Source organism: Lissotriton vulgaris, chromosome 3_1 (assembly GCF_964263255.1).
Source record: "Lissotriton vulgaris chromosome 3_1, aLisVul1.2, whole genome shotgun sequence".
Classification (NCBI taxonomy): domain Eukaryota; kingdom Metazoa; phylum Chordata; class Amphibia; order Caudata; family Salamandridae; genus Lissotriton; species Lissotriton vulgaris.
In genome coordinates, this window is record NC_141689.1 from 56,045,610 (window position 1) to 56,072,127 (window position 26,518).

A 26,518-nucleotide genomic window follows, 5' to 3' on the forward strand; every position below is an offset into this window, starting at 1 on the left:
TTGCTTGGTATCTGCCTTTAATTTAGTTTCCAAAGAATGGCGTTTCAAGCTCAATTTTAAATGAAATGACAAAATGTATTTGGAGCAAGAAGATTGATACAACAAATTTAAAGTGAATAACCCCCTCTACCAATAAAAAAGAAACAACTTCCACCCTCCAACTCCAATTCATTATTGCTTAAGCAAAGCTTAAGGAATTAAGCCTGATTTAAAGAGAACATATTTGTCCTCTTAGACAAAGCTTGATGTGTCCAGATTCATGTCACTCCTGTCCACCACGGCGCTTGCCCCTGCATTTACAGCCTCACTGATGCGCTTCTTTTCTGCTGCTGACATGGGTGGGATGGCTGCTCCCAGCTGACAATTGAATGCATCAACTCTTGCCTCTATACTCAGGTCAAACTCTTGCTTTTTGGACACCACTAAGTTTAGAATTGATTGTTGAGCCTCAGCACAGCCACTGTGTAACTTCTCGCGCTCGATCTTGAACTCTGGGTTTGAGGGATTCATGGTGAGAAGTCTTCCTAAAGCGCTCAAGCGGTCCATCAAGTAGCGTTGTGACACCTCGCAGTAGGTGGACGAGATCATGTTGACTAAGTTGGCAATGTTGCTGGCTTTGAAGGCTTGGTTGTACAACATGTCCTTCACAAAGGCTTCAGAAGAATAGTTGGGAATGCTCTGCACCGATTTGGCAGACTCCACTAATTTATTGACATCTTTTGAGAGGCAGGAATTAATGAGGCTGGATATCATCTGGAAGAAGCGGATCATCTTCTCCCACTGCTCCTTCACCTTCCCCAGGGCGTCCAAGCCTTTAATGAGCATATTTTTAGCTGTTACGAAATCAATATTTTGCAGATTATGGCCCCTCATTTCAACCAGGATCTCTGTTAGTTTCTCATTTTCTTTTTTAAGGTTCTCAAAGGATTCCTTGTATGCTTCCTGAGTTTTTTGAAAATGAAGGTTGGCTTGTTCCACTCGTGCCTGTGCCATTTGTGCAGACTGAGTGCCCATGCCGACACGGCCTTGAGTGCGCGCCACATTCGGTGGCTTTTGCTGCAAAGGCGGAGCATTAGTCGCTGTTTTACAATATGAATCAACTTTTATAGAGTTGCTAAATAGTGACTTTATCCTTTGAGCAATTGATTTCAATTCCTTCTCATCTGTATTATTAGATAATGCAGCTTTTTCCAAGTCTTCACAAATAGCAACAGCAGATAGTAAAACAGCATCCATTTTTACCTGTGCTATACACTCAGCTTCTTTCTCTATATCCCCTTTCAAAGACAATGTTAGTCTTTTTACATAGTTTGTCGTCACTGAATGCTCTCTTTCATTATAAACAATCTTCATGTTAATTTCTCCCTTACTGTCTAAGACTTTTTGAAAATTGTCTGTGATAGCGGTCAACTGATTGGACTTGAAGCAAATATTGTTGGTTGCATGTGTGGACTTCATATCACCCGTGTCAGCAGCACCAGCTGTCCCACTGGGCGAACCACCTGAGTCAGGCGTATTGTCCACTGCATTGTATTTAACTAAAGACAGTCCTTCAACAAGGGCTCCAACGAAATTAGCACTCATGGTTTCCCACACAGAGGGCACTTTATCCAAAGCCTTCTTATAAGCATCTGATGCATCCTGTAGTTGTGTCTCAGTAGTCTTCTTGAATTCCTCTGCCATTTGCACAGATTTCTTTGAAGATGCTTCTCTTATGGTGAGCTGTTCCAGGGCAATCTTCACATCAGTAATCTTCTTCTCGTAGCCCTTCTTGGAGTTCAGACAAGCTTCAAGCACCTCCTGGACTAGATGAATGGTGTTACTAAAACTAATCTCCACAGACTGAGCTAATGATATGCATTCATTGGACAAACTGAGTAAAGCGCTGAGGCGCCTCGGGAGCAGGGCATTAACAATAGCAGTCTTCTGGAACAGAATCTTGACTATTTCTGCATTGGCCTCTGGCATGGAACCTGTCAGGAGCCTGATCTGATCCATGTTTTTGTTTGCAATGCTGAAGGAAACCCAGGCTTTATTGCAGACTTGCATTAGGGTGGCAGCAAAGGATTCTGGGTAATTCATGTACTTGAATCCGTTTGGTGGTGGATCCAGATTGATCGAGAAATCGCCTCCAGCTGATGAAATGGCTGCCAGCTCTCCCAGAATGGCGATGGAGATGGGGGCGGGCACCAGGAACTCTTCCCAGCTGGCGTAGGGTTTCATCATCAGCTCAGTATCCCTCCTGATGTCCTCAGCTTTAGTGACACTCCTGACTGCATCGTTGAGATTAGCAGATGATGGATTACAGTCCACTTCTCTCTTGAATCCTAGAGAAAAAAGTTTTTTAAAAGTTGAATTAATTGTCTGCCTGACCATTAAACATGAGAGAATACAATGGGTAAAAACACAAATCTAGAGGGAATCATGTCCAGTTGGAAGAGTTAACAGATACATTATATAAACCTATCATATGTAATCTTTAGCTGTACTGCTCAGCTAATCTCTCTCACAGATCCAGACTTCACATGTAGGGCAGCAAGTGCAAGTTAGATGTATTCATTTAAAAAAATATTTATTTGGGATGTAACCTTTCCTCTAAATTACATAGCAACAAGCAACTATAGTGAATGATCACTGAAAACATGTTATCAATTAACTATTAATCCCTTATGTATTAACAGAGATAATATGGTGTTAAACTCTTCCGGGTGACCCAAGTGCACGTCCTGCCCATTGCCTGCTCCCTCTTTGCCTTATTTCATGAATTTGTTTATATTAACTTGTATTTGAGCTTGTAAAGCCCACTGCTACCCGTAGGTTTCCTGGCGCTGTATAACGCTGGGGAACCCGTCCTGGCTTTTCCTGTGGGATGGTCCCTGCTGGAAGTCCCCAAGGTGGAACCAGGCATCCCCGGCGTTGATGGGGCCGTTGTGGAGTTTAGGCAAGCTAATGCCCAGAGTTGCCGAGTGGGACCCCTGATTAGAGTAGGCACCGAAGCAAGAATTATCAAGTCCGCTGACCCAGGTCCACGACCCTGCAGCGTCGGGAATTGAACCCTGGTCCCGGGCTGACTTCTGCTCCCGGGTCTGCCGCCTCTAACCAGTGAACCACACCACACCACTTAAAAAGAGAATACTGGGAAAAGTAAGAGCATCTCAGGCATAGGATTTTGTAGCAGTGGAGGTGAGATGCTTCTGTTGGGAGATTGCAAACTAGGAGGTCATCACAGTGTCAAAACAATCTTTGGAAAAGGCAATAGTTCTAGTATTGGCTGTCAGATTTTGCCAACTCTTGTTTTGTTTTGCCATGATTTTTAGAAAACTTTAATGTTGAAGAAACTGCCAGAAAGAAATAAAAACACCTGGGGTTTCAAAGACACATAGAGCACACTCACTAGCTTATATTCAGAGTTTTTGTGCGCTTATATCAAATTACAAAAGTCAAATAAACAAGAGACACCAAAAGAAATGTACTACATCATATGCAGGAGATGGAGTCTGATAAAGCTAAATAGCCTCAATATGGCCCGCTCTCACATCAAAAGTGTCCTCCTATTCCATCAGGGTCTAAACACAAAGACAGCACTAAATTAATTATAACGTTTAAAAAAAACCACTCTCACTGAAAGTAACTAACTGGTTTACAGATCTGTTCACTGTGAAAGAGCAAAATGCAGTCACTCAAAGTGAGGTTAAATAGTGGGTTAAATAGTGTCTTAAATAGGCTGACCCCTTGTCCTATGGTTTATGCTGTAGAGGGTGGAAGCAAAATGTAAATGACAGAGCAACAGACCAATAGATAGACAGGTGGCTGAAAGCCAATTTAAGGAGGTATATTATACATATATATCCCTGATTATGATGTCAGTTGGAGTTACTTCCGACTGACTGACATCATCGCAGATTGTGGACCGACCAACCTACGGTCAGCGGTCCAGACCACAGTATCACAATGCAACAGAACCCGGTGCGGTTGCATGCTCCCATTACTCTGTGGGAGCCTGTGCTGTGGACGTAAATAGGCCATAGTGCAAGCTCACATAGAGAAATGGGAGATTCTGTTAATCCCTGCACTTCGTGGCAGGCACCTTGCGCTGCCTGCCACATGGTGCAGGGATTAACTGGGGGGGGGGGGGGGGGGACACCGTAGGTGCCCCATCAGCAACCAACCAGAGGCTGTGGAGGAGTAGGGGCCCTGCTAGGCACCCTCAGTTGCTTTCTGACCGGGTTTCCATGTCGGAAAGCCCAACATGGAAAGCCTGTCGTAAACCAACATTGTAATCCCAATGGGGGAAACATCGTCCTCAGAGATTAAGGTGGGGCCTGTGACTGGCTCTGTCGAAATCCAGCCTGAATGACCAGCCCATTTCCCAATCGAGTGCCGACATTGTAATGTGGCTGTCAAAAGTGAAACCTATGATGTGAGTCGGAAAGCCTCTGATCTGCGGTTGGAGGCTTTCCGACTCACATCGTAATGAGGCCCCTAGTTTTTGTAAAAGGGAAAGGTCTTGGGTAATGCCAAACCAAAAATCTTTTAACATACAAATATGTTCTAAGAGTAAACAGATACATAGTAGACATAGAAAAAATACTAATCCACACAGGCGTACTATAAATAGATATACTACACATAATGTGTAAAGTGGAGAAGTGTGGCTCAATGGTTGGAGTGGCAGACCCTGATGCAGAGGTCTAGCCCGGGACCAGGGTTCAATTCCCTGCCTCGGCGGGTCTTGGGCTCAAAGAAATTCCACGGACCTGATAATTCTCGCCTGGGTGCCTATTCCAATCATGGAGTCCCACTCGGCAACTCTGGGCAATAGCTTGCTTAATCTCTACAACGGCCCCCACAACGCTAAGGATGCCTGGCCTCCACCTTGGGGGTGTCCAGGAGTGGACGCCTCACAGGGAAACCAGGATGGGTTCCACAGCAGTATTTGTACAAGCGCCTTGAGACCCTTGCGGGTGAGTAATGCGCTATACAAGTATCAATTTACATTTACATTTACACATAATAAACATACATAGGCTGACTAGACAAACTAATTTAAAAAAGTCCTTTGCCACTTGTAAAAGTTAATTTTCAGAGCACTATGAGGATTTGCTGCTTCTTGAATTCACAAAGTTGATCTTGCTGCATAAATCTACTATTCTTATGTAATGTTACTCAATGTCAGCACCATGTTTTGCAAACGTGAGTCTCATACAAGTGGAGGGGAGTTGGTGTTTCGATATATTTTTGTTAATGGAATTTGTAGAGCACCTGGCTACTCAATCAGTGTTTCCCAGCACTAAAAATCCAGCTGAAAGATAAACATATGGATCCTTGCAATAGGAGAAGTAAAAACACATATCCTATTTTTTGGGAAAAGTCATGTTTTCAGAAGTTTGTGAATTCGAAACTTTGTAGGGGAAAACTGCAACTGGGGAGGAAGAGAATTCCAAAATGTTGCTGTCGAGAACTTAAATGACCCTTCACCAGCCCAGGCCCCCTTACTGTCAGAACCTGGGCAAGATAATGCTGAAAAGACCAAAGACTTCTAGTGGGGCAATACATTGAGATCATGTGGAGGAGATAAACCAGGCCACCTCCAGTCAAAGCTCTGCAGATAAAAGAAAAGAACTTTGAACTGGGTAAGTTTGCCCCCGGAAGCCAGTAAACAACCTTAAATTGGGCTGAGATGTGGGTGTACTTGGGCAAGTATCCCTAAAGGTGAACCCACACATTCTGAATATTATGTAGCTGTTGGACAAGAGATTTGGATACTCCCACATATAAAAGCTTATCATAGTCCAGCTAAGATATATTACCAGCCTGGATGACCATTTTGTGGCTCTTAGCAAGCAGAGATCAGAGAAACATCCTTAAAGCATCTAAGCATGTAGAAACAGGATACTGCCGCTGTGTTGATCTGCTCATCAAACTTAACCCGTTGTATGCTCATGACGGAGCCGCTCCGTCATGAACATCGGCTGAGCTGTGCTCATGACGGAGCGGTTCCGACATGGCCCTGCCGCCGCGCCTGCGCGGCGCGTTCTATTAAGCGGGCGGGGCCATGACGGAACCGTTCCTTCATGAGCACAGCGCAACCGCGGCTCGTGACGGAGCGGCTCCATCATGAGCATGCGAGCGCCGCTCGGGCCCCCCCCCCCTAGCGCTGCGGCGGAATTGCCGCCGCAGCGAAGGGGTTAAGGAGGTTATCAAGCAAGATGCCCAAATGTTTTATTTTGGATGTCAGTACTGGGAACGGACCTAGGTTTCTAGGCGACGATTGCGGACCCTTGAAGTTGATGGCTTATTTTCTATCACCATAACTGCTGTTCAATTTTAGACAATTAACGTCCATCCATTTAGCCACAGATTGTAAGCATAGCTTGAACGTAGACGAGCCGTTGTTCTCATCATGCACCAGTCTGATGATAATATGGGTGTCACCCGCATAGGATATGAAAACAATGCCAAATGCTTCCACTGTGTCTGCTTAGTGGTGCATATAGACATTGAAAAGGGTGGGACTCAGAGAGGTACCGAATATGAGTTTCAGATGACCTGGAAGATTTGGATGATTCCTGAAAAGAGTGATTGCACCAAAAGAAACAAACCAGTTTGGAGCAGACCTTCTGAGCATCACCAGGTGGACTCAGAGTCAATTGCCAGAATGAGGTCCAACAAGTTAAGGGCTGCTGTGCCTTTCAATCTAATGTCGTCGCCAAAGGTTCTTACAAGATTTAGAGCCCTGAACATAATGATGTTACTCGAAGTAATTTTAAAGATGGAGTTTGATATTCTTTTTAAAAAAATGTCTTTGAAAGAAAGGCAAGAAATAGGGGGAAATCCAGGCAAGGGCTGGGTCCGAAGGAGAGCCTCATTTTACAGAGGACACTACAGTAAAAATAGCATTTGTTGAGCAACGTAACATTTAGCAGATTGCCCCTCCCCCAGTTGCTCAATTGTAGGTGAATTCAAGGTACCACTTCCACGATTGTCTATGAAAGAAGTGTAAATGTCTAAATTCAAACGAAAAAGAAGTCTACAAGCTCAGTACAGTTCTCCTCTGAATGAGAGGGGCTGGGAGAAAGGTGTGCCGGATCCATCAGAGACTTTACAATTAGGAAGACATCTTTATTGGACTGTTGAGAATTTTCCGTTTTAACAGTCTAATATGCAAGTCTTCTGCTCTAATAGACCTATGGTACTCTTTAATAGTCTTTTTTAGTTCCATTTAGTACCCTCACCATAAGATATACACTAAATAAGTTCCAAAGACTTGCAATTTCTCTTCCTCTCTAATAGATGCTGATTGAATCAGGGGCAGGGCATGTGGTTTAAGTCTTCGCACATTCAGAAAAAGCAGAGTCTTGTTGAAGGAGCATTCTATTGCAGAGGTTATCTTCATATTACACTCACTCCTCTATTGAATCATCCAAAAGAATAAGTAACGGCTTGAGGGTTTTTGCAGAAAACATATTCGGACCAGAGTCTTTGTTGCTGTCTAGAGCTAGAATGATATACCCTCTGCCTGGGGGAAATAAAAAAAGGGAATGACACAATGATCTGACCAGTAAGAACAGATAGGTTAGAAAAGACAAGATCCAGAATATGTCTTACCTTGTGCGTAGGAGCTTTTCCAATTGGTTAAATTGAAGAGCCTCCGAACTCGGACCCAACTTCATTGGAAAGAGGAATTTAGGATCATCAAAACTAAAGTTGCACTCGCCCACAATTATTACATGCGTATTTATCCATATGAAGAAATATAATTAGCCAGCTGCACCCCAAAGCAGTATCGTCCGGCAATGCTCGTGGGTGAGGGGGCGAGTGGGAGGGGTTGCGGGGGATTCGCTGGGGTATCACGGGGGGATCGTGGGGAATTATCAATTTTTTAAAAATTCAATTCAACTTACCTTTCTGTACGCTGAGTCCCGTGTCTTCTCAGCTCCTGCTCCCCTGCCTCTGACAGGAAGCAGGCAGCCAGGCTCCCTCCCCTAAGACAATCACAAATCTGAAAGCCGCATTGTCATTGGTCAGGACGCCACCCAGCCAGGGGCAAATGGGGTGGCCATGTTTTCCATGAAGGCTGCGGAGCAGCTTGCATGCAGAAGGGCAGAGTGCACATGACTGGTGTAGATGGCCTGAGAGGTCCGACTAAACAGCCTTTGCACACTCAGAAGTGGGCAAACCAGTCCTCCCCTGCCCTGCTCAAAGAGCAGAGCAGACCTGCCTAGCTGCCCACCCACAATGCGCAAAGAAAACATAAAAAGGTAAGGTGTTTCTGCTTCTCGCACTGAGAGAAAGCAGTGGGGTGACGCTCCCCTGCCCTAGTGGAAGAGCCGCCCCTGCCCCAAAACTACAACCAGGCTCAGAGCCTGTTGGGGCGATAAAGTAGCAGCCCCGGCACAGAGAAAGTGCCTGATAGAAGAACTAAAAACACTATGCATTCACAATATAGAACATCGAGAGAAGTAAACAAACAAGCATACCATGTCTGATATATGACAGCAACTCCCCTTCCTTGCTTAATATGGCGATCCTTCTTAGCAATGGAAAACCTGACATAGAGGGCCAGCATTATATCAAGCGTCGAGTTAAGCCAAGTCTTAGTAAGAAAAGTATATCCAGGTTAAGATCAAACATTTAAACCTTATGTTTAGGTAATGAGCAACATTTCAAACTAGCCAAGAAAAACATTACTCAAACCCAACTCAATAAGGGGTTTGCTTACCTCCATCCACTGTACCCCTTGAAGAAAACTCACATTCACACCCAGTACAAACCTGAGAGGCATCCATAAGTATAAAGCTGTAGGTTCTTCATGCCTCTCTAATTTGAACCCAGTTCCTAAGACATTCTCTACTGTATTGAAGATATTGCTTGTCAAATAACCAGTGTTCCTGGTCAAATGTGGACATGGACGGGAGCAAACGGGTTTGCCTTTGGCATACCTTCGGCGCGTCAGTGGCGCATTCGTGTCTGAGATTATTTTTTTGAGCTGGTTGTCAGAATGTACCTGACATCCACCAAACTACCAGACTGCACCCAGGAAAATGTAGCCCAAGATGGAGGAGAAAGAGAATGCCACCCTACCCTCTCTGCAAAGGGAGTAGAGGACTAACAAGAGAGGAAACAGACAGGGATAATTTAAAGTTCCTTAATTTCCACATACATATAAGACTGTGGGAGACAAAGCTCTCCTATGTCCCTTTTCTGATTTGACCTGGATGGGGAGGCTCTCTTGCCAGGAGCCAGAGTAAATTCCCTTCTAGGGTGAGAAGAGTAAGGGACCAGTCCCAACCTTTGTTGGTGTCAGGTAAGAGATTCCGAAATGGGAATTCACATTATTCCTATGGAGAAAAACATACAGAAAATAGTGCCATTGCACAAGTAAGTTGGTTTTTTCCTGGACTAAATTTGATACTGTGTACAAATACTCAACTGGAAATTGCCATCCAAAGAAACAAATAGGAATGTAGCTCAAACATGCCTGGAAAACTGCAAAGTTGCTCAGGTCATCAAGTTCAAGTTTTTCTGAACTGTAGAAAGTAGAAAACCTGCCCCTGTGCAAAAATGTAATTCTCTGAGTGCAGATTTGCAACGTGACATCAACTACATATTGTGATCATATCAAGAGATAGAGTTATTCTAGACATAGAGCAGGTGATACCAGACATGGACACACTAGACTTATTGCAGGATACTCCTTAGGCAATACATTCCAGAGCATCAAATGATAATACTGGATGTGACACACAGTAATGAGGATTGTCTGAAAGATATTAAGTTTGGCCGCACCTCAAATTTAGCAATTGAAACTTAATGTGGTAAAACATACACTCCATTATAGACTCTCTTTACAATTAGCCTAGCAAATGGGCCACTATTTGCCCACACCCAAAGTTACTCATGCTAGAGGCAATGGTAACTCTTGTGGTGATAAAACTCCCACCAGTTATGAGCTGGGACCTGATGAATCCCTAAGAACTGATTTGCCATCAAAGTCTGTAATTCTGGGTTGGATTCCAGGGGTAATTCCTCATTTTCCCCAGGATTTTCACGTGGAAATTTCAGCAACCTAAATCCCCTTGTAGAATTAATGAGATCTACGGTCTTCCAGAAGATCTTTTAATGTTGATGTGGATAGTTTCTGTTGTTTCCAGCCCCAGTGGGATTGAGAAAAAAATTGTTCCTTAGAATTCTTCGATAAAAAGGGAATAATCATAAACTATCGAAAAAAGAGGGGCATACATAGCAAGACATTCCATTCTGCATAATGGAGGTATTCAGGAATATTAAATGAAGGGGTGTATATAGGCCCTTTATTATATATTGCCAGTCACCAAGTATCTCTGTAACAATATAGTGGCTCTGGGCCACGGGTCAATGATTATGAATCGTTGAACTTACATGGACTTTTAGAGCAGTGGTTTCTACCCATTTGACATCTGTGGACCCCCACTTAATCATTACTGGACTCCCTGAACCCTAAATAAATCATTACTGGAATTTGGGATCATCACAAAGTCACTGCTGGATGCCAGAGTCACTGTCTAACCAATGTCGAGTAAGGATACACAAAAATAAAGACATTTTGCTTCCATATTATGTGTATTCTATTAATCTGGAAATATTATTACATTTTTCAAGCAGCTGCAGGCCCCCTAATTAGTTTTCGCGAATCCCCACTGGTGCCCTTGAGCATTGGTTTAACACCTCTGTTTTGGAGAGTATGAGTGCTATTGGTGTGCAGATTCCAGGAGAGTGTGAGTGATATTGGTGTGCAGATTCCAAGAGAGTGTGAGTGATATTGGTGTGCAGATTCTAGGAGAGTGTGAGTGATATCGGTGTGCAGATTCCAAGAGAGTGTGAGTTAGATTGGTGTGCAGATTCTAGGAGAGTGTGAGGGATATTGGTGTGCAGATTCTAGGAGAGTGTGAGTGATATTGGTGTGCAGATTCCAGGAGAGTGTGAGTGATATTGGTGTGCATATTCCAGGAGAGTGTGAGTGATATTGGCGTGCAGATTCTAGGAGAGTGTGAGTCATATTGGTGTGCAGATTCTAGAACATTGTGAGTGAGATTGGTGTGCAGATTCTAGGAGAGTGTGAGGGATATTGGTGTGCAGATTATAGAAGAGTGTGAGTGATATTGGTGTGCAGATTTCAGGAGAGTGTGAGTGATATTGGTGTGCAGATTTCAGGAGAGTGTGAGTGATATTGGTGTGCATATTCCAGGAGAGTGTGAGTGAGAATGGTGTGCAGATTCTAAGAGAGTATGAGGGATATTGGTGTGCAGATTCTAGGACAGTGTGATTGATATTGGTGTGCAGATTCTAGGAGAGTGTGGGTGATGCTAGTGTGCAGATTCTAGGACAGTGTGGTTGATATTGGTGTGCAGATTCTAGGAAAGTGTGAGTGATACTGGTGTGCAGATTCCAGGAGAGTGTGAATGATATTGGTGTGCAGATTCTAGGAGAGTGTGAGTGATATTGTTGTGCATATTCTAGGAGAATGAGTGATATTGGTGTGCAGATTCCAGGAGAGTGTGAGTGATATTGGTGTGCAGATTCTAGGAGAGTGTGAGTGATATTGATGTGCAGATTCCAGAAGAGTGTGAGTGATATTGGTGTGCAGATTCTGGGAGAGTGTGAGTAATATCGGTGTTCAGATTCCAAGAGAGTGTGAGTGATATTGGTGTGCAGATTCTAGGAGAGTGTGAGTGATATTGGTGTGCAGATTTCAGGAGAGTGTGAGTGATATTGGTGTGCATATTCCAGGAGAGTGTGAGTGAGATTGGTGTGCAGATTCTAAGAGAGTATGAGGGATATTGGTGTGCAGATTGTAGGACAGTGTGATTGATATTGGTGTGCAGATTCTATGATAGTGTGAATCATATTGGTGTGAGGATTCTAGGACACTGTGAGTGATATTAGTGTGCAGATTCTAGGACAGTGTGAGTGATATTGGTGTGCAGATTCTAGGAGAGTGTGGGTGATGCTAGTGTGCAGATTCTAGGACAGTGTGGTTGATATTGGTGTGCAGATTCTAGGAAAGTATGAGTGATACTGGTGTGCAGATTCCGGGAGAGTGTGATTGATATTGGTGTGCAGATTCTAGGAGAGTGTGAGTGATATTGTTGTGCATATTCTAGGAGAGTGAGTGATATTGGTGTGCAGATTCCAGGAGAGTGTGAGTGATATTGGTGTGCAGATTCTAGGAGAGTGTGAGTGATATTGATGTGCAGATTCCAGAAGAGTGTGAGTGATATTGGTGTGCAGTTTCTAGGAGAGTGTGAGTAATATCGGTGTTCAGATTCCAAGAGAGTGTGAGTGATATTGGTGTGCAGATTCTAGGAGAGTGTGAGTGATATCGGTGTGCAGATTCCAAGAGAGTGTGAGTGATATTGGTGGGAAGATTCTAGGAGAGTGTGAGAGATATTGGCGTGCAGATTCTATGAGAGTGTGAGTGATAATAGTGTGCAGTATATAGGCCAGTGTGAGTGATACTGGTGTGCAGATTCTAGGAGAGTGTGAGTTAAATTGGTGTGCATATTCTAGGGCGGTGTGAGTGATAGTGGTGTGCAGATTCTAGGACAGTGTGAGTGATATTGGTGTGCAGATTCCAGGAGAGTGTGAGTTATTTTGGTGTGCAGATTCTAGGAGAGTGTAAGTGATATAGGTGTGCAGAATCCAAGAGAGTGTGAGGGATCTTGGTGTGCAGATTCTTGGAGAGTGTGAGTGACATTGGTGTGCAGATTTCAGGAGAGTGTGAGTGAGATTGGTGTGCAGATTCTAGGAGAGTGTGAGTGATATTGGTGTGAAGAATCTAGGAAAGTGTGAGTGATATTGTTGTGCAGATTCTAGGACAGTATGAGTGATGGTGGTGTGCAGATTCCCAGAGAGTGTGAGTGAAACTGGTGTGCAGATTCTAGCACAGTGTAAGTGATAGTGGTGTGCAGATGCAGATTCTATGAGAGTGTGAGTGATATTGATAACACCCTTGCCTTGAAAACACAGATCACAGGCCTTACGGGCACCTGTTTTGGTCTATTAAAAATGATGCGCAAATTCCTTCCTATGCTCCCTTTGGCCCACAGGAAGCTGACAGTTCAAGCTTTGATCTGTTCCAGGCTTGACTATTCAAATATCCTCTACTTGGGATTGCCAGACTATCTCTTGCACAAACTCCAGGTTGTCCAAAATTCTGCGGCAAGAGCCATCTTCGGCCTACCCCGGCATGCCAGATCATCTGAGTTGCTTTCCTCCCTGCACTGGCTTCCTATTAAGAAGCGTATCATATTCAAAGCACTTACTCTGGCCCATAAGGCACTCCATCGGGTAGGGGCCTCATACATTCAGAAACGGATTTCTTTCTACAAGCCCACCAGATCTCTCCGGTCGGAAAATCTTGGCCTGGCAATTGTACCTCCTATTAAGAAAGTCAGAATAGGTGGACGTTCTTTTAAATATCTCGCCCCCACACTATGGAACTCCCTTCCCGTTGATCTCCGCCACACTCCTAATTTGTTTGCCTTCAGAAAGGCCTTGAAAACCTGGCTTTTTCATTAGTAACTCTGCTTTGTTTCTGTTGTCCTTCTCCTTTCTTTCAGTAATGGGTCAGAAAGCGCCGGGACACTCCTTGGAGTAGCCGTGCGCTATACAAGTCACCCATTAACATTAACATAACATTAACATTGGTGTGCAGATTATAGGACAGTGTGAGTGATATTGGTGTGCAGATTATAGGACAGTGTGAGTGATATTGGTGTGCAGATTCTAGGAGAGTGTGAGTGAAATTGGTGTGCATATTCTAGGGCAGTGTGTGTGATAGTGGTGTGCAGATTATAGGACAGTGTGAGTGATAGTGGTGTGCAGATTACAGGACAGTGTGAGTGATAGTGGTGTGCAGATTCTAGGACAGTGTGCGATAGTGGTGTGCAGATTCTAGGACAGTGTGAGTGATAGTGGTATGCATATTGTAGGAGAGTGTGAGTGATATTGTTGCGCAGGTTCTTGGACAGTGTGAGTGATATTGGTGTGCGGATTCTAGGACATTGTGAGTGATAGTGGTGTGCAGATTCTAGGACAGTGAGAATGATATTGGTGTGCAGATTCTAGACATTGTGAGTGATAGTGGTGTGCAGATTCTAGGACAGTGAGAATGATATTGGTGTGCAGATTCTAAGACAGTGTGAGTGATATTGTTGTGCAGATTCCAGGACAGTGTTAATGATTTTGGTGTGCAGAATATAGGACAGTGTGAGTGATATCGGTGTGCAGACTCTAGGACAGTGTGAATGATATTAGTGTGCAGATTCTAGGACAGTGTGAGTGATAGTGGTGTGCAGATTATAGGACAATGTGAGTGATATTGGTGTGCAGATTATAGAACAGTGTGAGTGATGTGTGCAGATTCTAGTACAGTGTGAGTGATAGCGGTGTGCAGACTCTTGGACAGTGTGAGTGATATTGATGTGCAGATTCCAGGACAGTGTTAATGATTTTGGTGTGTAGAATATAGGACAGTGTGAGTGATATTGGTGTGCAGACTCTAGGACAGTGTGAATGATATTGGTGTGCAGATTCTAGGACAGTGTAAGTGATAGTGGTGTGCAGATTATAGGACAGTGTGAGTGATATTGGTGTGCAGATTATAGGACAGTGTGAGTGATGGTGTGCAGATTCTAGGACAGTGTGAGTGATAGTTGTGTGCAGATTCTAGGACAGTGTGAGTGATAGTGGTGTGAAGATTCTAGGACAGTGTGAGTTATATTGTTGTGCAGATTCCAGGACAGTGTTAATGATTTTGGTGTGCGGAATATAGGGCAGTATGAATGATATTGGTGTGCAGATTCTAGGACAGTGTGAGTGATAGTGGTGTGCAGATTATAGGACAGTGTGAGTGACATTGGTGTGCAGATTCTAGGACAGTGAGAATGATATTGGTGTGCAGATTCTAGGACAGCGTGAGTGCTATTGTTGTGCAGATTCCAGGACAGTGTTAATGATTTTGGTGTGCAGAATATAGGACAGTGTGAGTGATATTGGTGTGCAGACTCTAGGACGGTGTGAAGGATATTGGTTTGCAGATTCTAGGACAGTGTGAGTGATAGTGGTGTGCAGATTATAGGACAATGTGAGTGATATTGGTGTGCAGATTATAGAACAGTGTGAGTGATGTGTGCAGATTCTCGTACAGTGTGAGTGATATTGGTGTGCAGACTCTTGGACAGAGTGAGTGATATTGATGTGCAGATTCCAGGACAGTGTTAATGATTTTGGTGTGCAGAATATAGGACAGTGCGAGTGATATTGGTGTGCAGACTCTAGGACAGTGTGAAATGATATTGGTGTGCAGATTCTAGGACAGTGTAAGTGATAGTGGTGTGCAGATTATAGGACAGTGTGAGTGATATTGGTGTGAAGATTATAGGACAGTGTGAGTGATGGTGTGCAGATTCTAGGACAGTGTGAGTGATAGTGGTGTGCAGATTCTAGGACAGTGTGAGTGATAGTGGTGTGCAGATTCTAGGACAGTGTGAGTTATATTGTTGTGCAGATTCCAGGACAGTGTTTATGATTTTGGTGTGCGGAATATAGGGCAGTATGAATGATATTGGTGTGCAGATTCTAGGACAGTGTGAGTGATAGTGGTGTGCAGATTATAGGACATTGTGAGTGACATTGGTGTGCAGATTCTAGGACAGTGAGAATGATATTGGTGTGCAGATTCTAGGACAGTGTGAGTGATATTGTTGTGCAGATTCCAGGACAGTGTTAATGATTTTGGTGTGCAGAATATAGGACAGTGTGAGTGATATTGGTGTGCAGACTCTAGGACAGTGTGAATGATATTGGTGTGCAGATTGTAGGACAGTGTAAGTGATAGTGGTGTGAAGATTATAGGACAGTGTGAGTGATATTGGTGTGCAGATTATAGGACAGTGTGAGTGATGGTGTGCAGATTCTAGGACAGTGTGAGTGATAGTGGTGTGCAGATTCTAGGACAGTGTGAGTGATAGTGGTGTGCAGATTCCAGGACAGTGGTAATGATTTTGGAGTGCGGAATATAGGGCAGTATGAATGATATTGGTGTGCAGATTCTAGGACAGTGTGAGTGACATTGGTGTGCAGATTCTAGGACAGTGAGAATGATATTGGTGTGCAGATTCTAGGACAGTGTGAGTGATATTGTTGTGCAGATTCCAGGACAGTGTTAATGATTTTGGTGTGCAGAATATAGGACAGTGTGAGTGATATTGGTGTGCAGACTCTAGGACAGTGTGAGTGATGGTGGTGTGCAGATTATAGGACAGTGTGAGTGACATTGGTGTGCAGATTCTAGGACAGTGAGAATGATATTGGTGTGCAGATTCTAGGACAGTGTGAGTGATATTGTTGTGCAGATTCCAGGACAGTGTTAATGATTTTGGTGTGCAGAATATAGGACAGTGTGAGTGATATTGGTGTGCAGACTCTAGGACAGTGTGAGTGATGGTGGTGTGCAGATTATAGGACACTGTGAGTGATATTGGTGTGCAGATTATAGAACAGTGTGAGTGATGTGTGCAGATTCTAGTACAGTGTGAGTGATAGCGGTGTGCAGACTCTTGGACAGTGTGAGTGATATTGATGTGCAGATTCCAGGACAGTGTTAATGATTTTGGTGTGCAGAATATAGGACAGTGTGAGTGATATTGGTGTGCAGACTCTAGGACAGTGTGAGTGATATTGGTGTGCAGACTCTAGGACAGTGTGAATGATAGTGGTGTGCAGATTATAGGACAGTGTGAGTGATGGTGTGCAGAATCTAGGACAGTGTGAGTGATAGTGGTGTGCAGATTCTAGGACAGTGTGAGTGATAGTGGTGTGCAGATTCTAGGACAGTGTGAGTTATATTGTTCTGCAGATTCCGGGACAGTGTTTATGATTTTGGTGTGCGGAATATAGGGCAGTATGAATGATATTGGTGTGCAGATTGTAGGACAGTGTGAGTGATATTGGTGTGCAGATTCTAGGACAGTGTGAGTGATAGTGGTGTGCAGATTCTAGGACAGTGTGAGTGATAGTGGTGTGCAGATTCTAGGACAGTGTGAGTGATATTGGTGTGCAGATTCTAGGACAGTGTGAGTGATAGTGGTGTGCAGATTCTAGGACAGTGTGAGTGATAGTGGTGTGCAGATTATAGGACAGTGTGAGTGACATTGGTGTGCAGATTCTAGGACAGTGTGAGTAACGTTGGTGTGCAGATTATAGGACAGTGTGAGTGATAGTGGTATGCAGATTCTAGGACTGGGTGAATGATAGCGGTTGCTTCCAAGATTAACATAATATTATTCCCATGTTGATGATAAGGATTATTGTTGTTCTTGTTTTATTCTAGAGATTTGTAGCCTGCTGCACCGGCTTGCTCCAGGCTGATATGTCCTCATTGAAAAGACACATGTACCAGAGACAGAGCGTGTTGATATTCACCGCAGCTGAGAAGCCTTTCTTTCACTGCTCTTGGTGTGAATGTTCAACTCTTGACAGCAGTGTGCAGGGCAGCGGCTGTCAAATGTTGACTCTGAAAGCAGGCTGTCAGGAATCGGGCCTCTCGTTCTCCTCGGTTCGGCCCAGAAAGGGAGACTCAGGAGCTGAGCAGCATTCGCTCCTCCCAATACCTTCCTTAGCACATCTACGGTGCCCAGGGCTTGTGAACAGGCTAAAGTAATTCCATGACTTAAAAAACCTGCACTGGATCCAAAAAACAGAAAGCTATCGTCCCATCTTGCTGCTTCCTTGGGCAGCAAAGATCACAGAGGCGTGTGAATTCCCTCCTGTTGGACTTTCTTACTTTTAAAATTATACTGGATCCCTCTCAAAATGGCTTCAGGCCAGGTCACAGCACAGAGTCCGCTCTCATGGCCGTGACAGAACATCTTTGGTCAGCCATGGATGAGGGGCAAACGTCGGTGCTGATCCTGTTGGATCTGAGGGCCGCGTTTGACACGGTGTCTCATGAGATATTTTTGAGTCGTCTTGTAAAGATAGGAATTACGGGTCTGGCACTGGAGCGGCTCACCTCATTCCTTCATGAGAGGTCATTCTCGGTATCTGCCCTCCCGTTTGTTTCTGGTGAACATTGCGTCAAACAAGGGGTGCCACAGGGTTCCTCCCTCAGTCCCCTGCTATTTGACATCTATATTTAACCTTTGGCTGCTATAGCCAAGAGTTGGGGTTTGACCTTGGTCTTATATGCTGAGGTTACTCAGCTAGTGGTGGCACTCTCTAATAACACCGAGCAGGACGCCCTTAATTTTCAGGGCGGTCTTGTGGCAGTGGCCGAGTGGATGACTGCTAACTGCCTCCAACTGAATTCCAACAAGTCAGAGGTATTGTTGGTGGGTAGGGACCATGGTCTGTGGAGTGATCTCTGGTGGCCACTTAGTTTGGGCATATCCCCTTCCCCGAAACAGGCGGTAAAGAATTTAGGGGTCTGGTTGGACTCTTCCCTAAACTATCGAGTCCAAACCAAAAAACAGCAGGGATCTGCTTTGGACTCTTACGGGGGATCAGACCACTGCTGGGCTTTTTTGATGCCTACACATGTGAAGTCATTATTCAAGTGATGGTTTTGTCCAGACTTGATTATGTCTGTTCCCTCTATTTACGGTTCAATAAAGCAGAGGTTCAGAGACTACAAAGGACACAGAATGCAGCAGCCTGAACACTTCTAGGCTTGCGCAAGTTCTGCTCTCTGTGTCCAGTGCCATCCGCCGTCCCCACTGGTTACCCATGGCCAGGCGTATTGAATTTAAGGAACTATGTACCACATTTATAGTTCTGAAATCTGCTACCCCCCTTATTCTGGCCAACCTTCTTTCACCATATGTTCCATCACGGCCCCTCTGGTCGCAGGGCCAGCATTGGGTAGTGGTTGCACGGATATGAAGAGTTTGGGCCGGTAGCTGCTCTTTCGTTTTAAAGCTGCCACCTTATGGAATACACTCCCTGTGCAGATTCGTGGTCTTAATTATTATTTAGAATTTAGGAAGGCCATCAAAACTACTTTTCTATTCCCCTTAACTTAGCTGCTGTCAATTTTGCTGTTATTCCGTTTTTTCTTTTCCGCGCCGGGACGCCCCTTTGTTGGGGCAGCTGTCGCGCTTTATAAAATGTTAACCTAACCTAACCTAGCCTCCCTCCTTTTTAAGCCCCAGTGACATTGAGCTGCAGGAAGAGGGAAGGGTGATGGCTCTGTGTGTGTCGTCCCATGGCCTTACCCGTCACTTAGCAGTGCCCAGTCCATATATTTTGGAGTGGCAGAGGAACGAGAAAGGCACAGGACATTAGGACAGTGAAATGTTGAGGGCAGCTGTTCTGCACCAGCTTATATATGGAGCTGCTGCTCTATTGTCTTCAATTGAGTTCAGGTCTGTTTTCACAAGGTGAAATTCAAGTGTGGAGATAAAATATCTGCAGGGAGGTGCTATTCCTGAATCAGAAGCAGTGTCCTGTTTCTTCACGCATTATAAATAAAGCAGATCAACGACTCAAGCCTCCTCTGATCTTCTCTAAATAGAGCCTATGCATAAACTGAGAGCATGTGTACTACAGAGACATGCTTAAAGCTGAGAGCTGTAGCATATGTGGAGGGTGGTATAGATTTCACAAAAGCTATGGTCTTTCTAAAGAATGAATCAACCACTCAGCCTGTGATCCCCTGTTTTTATGACTCTTTGTAGAGCTGAGATGACCTTCGGCCCACTTGTGGTGGTGGACGAGGATGTCAAATGCAGTCAGGCCACTGTTGCCACTACATGAAGGCACTGTTTATCATGAGGTAAAGACAAGTCAAGAAATTTGTATAGCGCACTACATACCCAGAGGGTTTCAAGGCGCTTAGGAAGGGGAGGAAGATTATTTGTCAAATATCCATGTTTTGAGCTGCTTTCTGAACGCTAGGTGGTTCTGGGTGAGGCGAAGGTAAGCGGGGAGTGAGTTCCATGTTTTAGCAGCCAGGTAAGAAAAGGATCTGCCTCCCATGGTGGTCTTGTTGATGCGAGGTACAGTGGCGAGGGCTTGGCTGGAAGAACGTAGTTGGCGGGAGGGGGTGTAGAAGGATAGTCGGGAGTTGAGGCAATCTGGTCCGATGTCGTAGAGTGATTTGTGTGCGTGGGTAAGCAGTCGGAAAGTGATCCTTTTATTGACGGGTAGCCAGTGGAGGTCTTTAAGGTGACCAGAAATGTGTTCGTTGCGTGGGATGTCTAATATGAGCCTGGCTGAGGCGTTTTGGATACGTTGGAGTTTCTTCTGGAGTTTAGCGGTGGTACCTGCGTAGAGGGTGTTTCCGTAGTCCAGTCGGCTCGTGACCAGAGCGTGGGTGACTGTTTTCCTTGTTTCGGAGGGGATCCAGCGAAATGTTTTTCTGAGCATGCGAAGAATGTTGAAGCAGGAAGAGGATACGGCGCTGACTTGTCTGTTCATTGAGAGTGAAGAATCCAGGATGACGCCAAGGTTCCGTGCGTGGTCTGTCGGGGTGGGTGCTTTTCCGAGGGCTTCCGGCCACCAGGAGTCGTCCCAGGCAGAGGGGGATGTTCCTAAGATGAGGACTTCTGTTTTATCTGAGTTCAGTTTCAGACGGCTGTCTTTCATCCATTCGGCTACTTCTTTCATTCCTTCGTGTAGGTTAGTTTTGGCGGTGCTGGGGTCATTGGTGAGAGAAAGGATCAGTTGAGTGTCGTCCGCGTAAGAGATGATGTTGAGGTTGTGTTGGCGTGCGATGGCCGTGAGGGGGCTCATGTATACGTTGAAAAGGGTGGGGCTGAGTGAGGATCCTTGAGGTACTCCGCAGATGAGTTCAGAGGCTTCGGACTTGAATGGAGGAAGGCGGACTCTCTGGGTTCTTCCGGTGAGGAACGAGGTGATCCATTCTAGTGCTTTTCCTTGGATTCCGATGTTATTGAGTCGTTGTAGAAGGGTGCTGTGGCAGACTGTATCGAATGCTGCAGAGAGGTCGAGGAGGATGAGGGCGACTGTGTCTCCATTGTCCAATAGAGTTCGAATATCGTCTGTTGCTGCGATGAGGGCGGTCTCAGTGCTGTGTTTTGCTCGGAATCCAGATTGTGAGGGGTCGAGGGATTTGTTGGCTTCGAGGAAGGCGGCGAGCTGGATATTGACGGCTTTCTCGATGACTTTGGCCGGGAATGGAAGAAGCGAGATGGGGCGGTAATTTTTGAGTTTGGTGGGGTCGGCTGTTGGTTTTTTCAGAAGGGCGGTGAGTTCGGCGTGTTTCCAGTCTTCTGGGAAGGTAGCGGAGTTGAAGGAACAGTTGATGACGTCTCTGAGGTGCGGTGCTATGACGGAGTCTGCTTTGTTGAAGATGTGGTGAGGACATGGGTCAGTGGGGGATCCTGAGTGGATGGAGTTCATCAGGCGGATGGTGTCCTCAGTGGAGATTGGGTTCCAGTCGTTAAGGGTGTTCACGGGGGGAAGATGGTCAGCAGAAGGTAGGGTGGGATGGTATCCGGGTTGGTTGTCAAAGCTGTTGTGGATGTCTGCAATCTTGTTGTGGAAGAATGAGGCTAGGGAGTCGCAGAGGGTTTGAGAGGGGGTGATGTCGTTGGAGTTGGCTGAGGGATTGGAAAATTCCTTGACGATGTTGAAAAGTTCCTTGCTGTTGTGGGCGTTGTTGTCAAGTCGATCCTTGAATGCTGTTTTCTTGGCTTTTCGGATCAGTTGGTGGTGAGTGCGGGTGGCGCTTTTGAAAGCGTCCTTGGTGCTGGTGGTTGGGTCTTTTTTCCAGGCCTTTTCAAGGGAGCGGCAGAGTTTCTTGGACTTCTTGAGATCAACGTTGAACCATGAGGCTTTCTTGCTGCCATGTTTGCTTTGACGTTTTTTCAGTGGGGCTAATGAGTCGGCGGTGTTGGATAACCATAGGGTGAGGTTGGCGGCGGCTTCGTTGGCGTCAGAAGAGAGGGCTGGGGAGTTTTGAAGGAGCGATGCGGAGATTTGGTCCATGGTGATTTTGTTCCAGTTTCTTTGTAGGGTAGGTTGGGAGTGGTTGATGGGTTTCGGCTTGTTGTAGGTGAAGTGAACGCAGCTGTGGTCGGTCCATAGGAGATCCGTAGTGTGGCTGAAGGAGATATGATTGCTGGAGGTGAAGATGGGGTCGAGTGTGTGACCTGCGATGTGGGTGGGGGAAGTGACCAGTTGTTTAAGTCCGAGGTTGGCGAGGTTGTCCACGAGGGTGGCGGTGTTGTGGTCGTTTATCTTTTCAAGGTGAAAGTTGAGGTCTCCTATAAGAATGTATTCTTTGGAGGGGAGCGCGTGTGGAGAGATGAAGTCCGTGATGTCTTCACTGAATTTTGCACGAGGTCCTGGTGGTCTGTAGAGGAGAGTGCCTCTGAGTGTTGTTTTGGGGTCGATGTGGATCTGGAAGTGAAGGTGTTCCGAGTTGGCGAGGTTGGCGTCAGAGCTAGTAGAGATGCGGATAGATTTCTTATGGACGATGGCGATTCCTCCTCCTGTGTGGCTGGTACGGTCTTTGCGGGTGATCTTATAGTCTTCAGGGATGGCAATGGTGATGTCTGGGGCGGAGGAGGCGTTCATCCATGTTTCTGTTAGGAAGGCGACGTCTGGAGAGAAGGAGTCTAGTAGGTTCCATAGGTCAATGGCGTGCCTGTGCACCGATCGGGTGTTGAGAAGGATGCATTGTATGTGGTTGGGGTCGGGAATCTGTGGTGTGGTCGTAGCGGGGATGTTGTCGGTGCCGGTGAATTTGCAGGAGTAGCAGGAGAAAGGTCCATGGGTGTGTCCAGGAGCGGTTTGGACGCAGGTGGGGGAGCGGCCGGGGTTGAGGGCTAGGAGGGTGGCGGCATCATAGGTAATGCGGGAGGGCTGGGGAGCACGAGGGACAGGGGGTATGGCGCTGGGCGCGGTCCAGGCGCGGACGGGCGTAGACGGGCTTACCTTTGGCGCACCTTCGGCACGGTTTGGGCGCGGTCGCTGCGCGTAAACGCTGCGCGCGGGAACTACTGTCATATGTGGATAGTGGAGGGGGAGGGGCGAGGGCGTCACAGCTGGGAGGCGGGGCGGGCACACGAGGACAACAACAAACAAAATGGAGGCGGAGGGGGGGGCACAGCGTAGCGCTACAGTCAAACGCGCTAACAGGACTGAAAGCGGTGTGGAAACAACTAATAAAGCGCTCGCGAGGCAAAGCGGCAATAAGCAACACAGCAGATGAAGAGAATACAATTAAAGCAGTTCAGGCAAGGCAGCGCTATAAATACAGCAGGCGGAATGTAACAGATCAATTCAAACAAGGCAGCGCTAACAAATAATAATGCAGCAGGCGATATGAAACCAAATGAGAGACGCTTTTGAATCAATGTTCTGGCAATGCAGCGCGGTAAAACCAGATGCCTGCAAGAGACACTGGGAGCGACCACTCAGCTTGTAGGCGAGGAGCGAGTCACGGCGCATGTAGGGAGTGGAGCACTCTTTCTATTCTGTGGGAGGGCGTCACAGCTGGGAGGCGGGGCGGGCACACGAGGACAACAACAAACAAAATGGAGGCGGAGGGGGGGCACAGCGTAGCGCTACAGTCAAACGCGCTAACAGGACTGAAAGCGGTGTGGAAACAACTAATAAAGCGCTCGCGAGGCAAAGCGGCAATAAGCAACACAGCAGATGAAGAGAATACAATTAAAGCAGTTCAGGCAAGGCAGTGCTATAAATACAGCAGGCGGAATGTAACAGATCAATTCAAACAAGGCAGCGCTAACAAATAATAATGCAGCAGGCGATATGTAACCAAATGAGAGACGCTTTTGAATCAATGTTCTGGCAATGCAGCGCGGTAAAACCAGATGCCTGCAAGAGACACTGGGAGCGACCACTCAGCTTGTAGGCGAGGAGCACAGACTCCTGTGGCAACACACTTACTGTAAATGGCAACTGGGCCGGAAAAGGAACTTCCCAGGATGGAGAACAGAATGACCAGTGCGTAAATTTGTATTCGGGGTCCCATGGTGCCGGTGCGGACTAATCTTCTAGCCAGGTCTTCTTCCTGCATAGGAGCCCAGAGAAATATAATTTTTCACATATGTAAAAACCCCAGACAACTTAAAACCCTAAATATCTGAAGTTTCAACTATCAAGAACAGCATTGTGCCAAATATTTGAATACGGAAATGTCTTCATAAAAAAGATAATTGAGGGGCGGATTTACAAGAAAGTGATCCATCTGTAGAGATGCATCACTTTACCTGTGCCCCTCTTAGAAACCTTTGTGCCACCAAGGATGTGCCGTATTTACAATATTGCACACCATGGCGCATGGATTCACAGATGTGTCAGAAATTCTGACGCATCTGTTGGGGCAAAAATCCGGAATTGCTGGAGTCGTGTTGCAAGCACTTCAACTTGCATTTTAAGGCATATTCCCACTACACTGCGTCACTCCTTATTCCTGCTCCAAGCAGACGTAAGGTTTTGACGCAGTGGCATCCTAGAAATGACGCTGTGAAATCTTGTAGATAGAAATGACGCAAAAGTAGCGCAAAAGTGTTGCAAGGGGCTTGTAAATCCGCCCCAAAGTTTGCAGGAGTTTCCATCTAACTCTGCCCATCCATTACATGTCTCTCCTCCCCAGAAGAGCTCCCGTATCTGGAGTGCAGATTGAACGCCTAGCTCCTCCTGTTATAGTCAAGTGCCTGGGATACACAACAACGAAAACAAGGAAGGCTTGGGTCTATATCACCTTAGCTGCTTCGTAAATATCCCTCCCCAGTGCTGCGCTGTCCATTGGAACTAGTGCTGAATGGACGTCCAATGGTCGTGCGCAGCACTGGGGAGGTAGCGCTCGTGACGACCGTTGGCCGTCAGCAGCGCTTAAGAGGATATACTATCTGGCCTAGACCACTCAAATTGAAACAACAAAAATACATTGGCCAGGTAGATTAATTATGACAACAAAGTCTGGTACCACTTACCCAATTGATCTAAGCGAACACACTTTTCATTTAGTATTTTTTACTCTTTTTTCTTTTTCCACAGAATTCATTCGTATATGTCAAGAGAACGATGCAATTTCAGTAGCAAAAATTCACATAAAGTTACACTTTTCACAACATAAATTGGACAATCACTGTGAATGAAACATATTTACATTTACACAATATATACATAAAACACAGACAAAATGCCTATTGTCAATAAATGTTTTGAGGCACCAGTCCTGATATACAACCTATAGACAACCAAGAGGCACTGAGTATTTTTGCTAGCCTGCTTGTTTGTTTATACTGGAACAATAGCAAGTACTAGGGTCATAAAACAGGTACACACTACTGGAACAAGATTCAGGAAGGGCATGTCAGGATTTTGATTGTGGATATTATTCTACCTGTTTTATGACCCTACTGCTTGCTATTGTTCCAGTATAAACAAACAAGCAGGCTAGCAAAAATACTCAGTGCCTCTTGGCATTTGTGTCTGTGTTTTATGTATATATTGTGTAAATGTACTGGAAGCACTTACTGTGGGGAAATGCCTCCTGTGAGCTGTGTGTCCCATTTACACACTTACAGGTTTGCAGGTTAAGTTTCTCTGACGCTTAGGACTTCCCTCACAAGCAAACATTTAGCAGAGATTTCCTACTGAGACATCTGCTTTTTTATATCTTCAAACTTCCCAGAGTTGTCACGAGAATAAACCTTTGAACATCCTTTCTACTCACCTGCCTATCTGATTATTCGGTGTTCGTCTCTGCTGCTCTCTTCTGTCAGCACAGGTGGGATCTCCCACACTCAGTGAGTGATGGTGTCAGCTCTCACCTCTGCCTGCTGCTGTCTTCAGTGAGTGCAGGAGGGATCTCCCACAACTGGTGAGTGATGCTGTGGAAGAAAACTCTCTAGATATAGAACCTGAAATGCAAATTAGGAGCAATCTTTCGAGGTATAACTGTTTCTACGGAACCAACCAGAAGGAAATCTTCCCCCTGCAAACATTCTTCAGGTGAATAATCTGGACAAACATCTGAGAGCAAGTGATGTTGTTTAATCTTTATTAGTTGAGGGCTGGCAAGCCATGAGTCATGTTACATGCATCTCACCCCGGCTCTGGCAGTAAAGCATGCTATTCAGATGTAAAACCATTCAAAGTAAGTGTGACGTCAGAGCCCGACCTGGGCCTCATTAAATCATGTTTAGTCATCCTAAAAGTAGGTGTAGTCCCACAACAAAGGACTCGATGCTGCAGCTGTAGGTCCCGAGTACATGCACAAGGATGACACTGAAGGTGAGGGAGACCCAGGACCTGCGTACACTCCTGAAAGACCGGAAGTGACATCAAAAGACTAGCATACCTCTATGCGTCCTTCTAAAATGTAACTCAACAGCTGTAAAATGAATTCAAATACTAATTTGGCACAAAAGTGCCTAATAATGTAACCCTCAGGCATTGCCACTAGAAATATGCAAAACACACAAGATGATGGATGGAATGTTGCACAATGGCAAAACATTCACCCCCAGTCAGA

General features: G+C 45.5%; 1 protein-coding gene across 1 annotated transcript; it reads right to left on the bottom strand.

Annotated features, from left to right (window-relative positions):
• LOC147725934 (uncharacterized) lies at positions 1-25,874 on the bottom strand. Its single transcript, XM_086960061.1, has 3 exons — positions 25,718-25,874; positions 23,923-24,046; positions 1-2,327 (listed from the first exon to the last, which is right to left on the bottom strand). The coding sequence occupies exons 2-3, from the start codon at positions 24,005-24,007 to the stop codon at positions 232-234; spliced, it is 2,181 nt and encodes a 726-aa protein (XP_086816187.1). The 5' UTR covers positions 24,008-24,046; positions 25,718-25,874; the 3' UTR covers positions 1-231.
• Between the last annotated feature and the right edge of the window lie 644 nt (positions 25,875-26,518).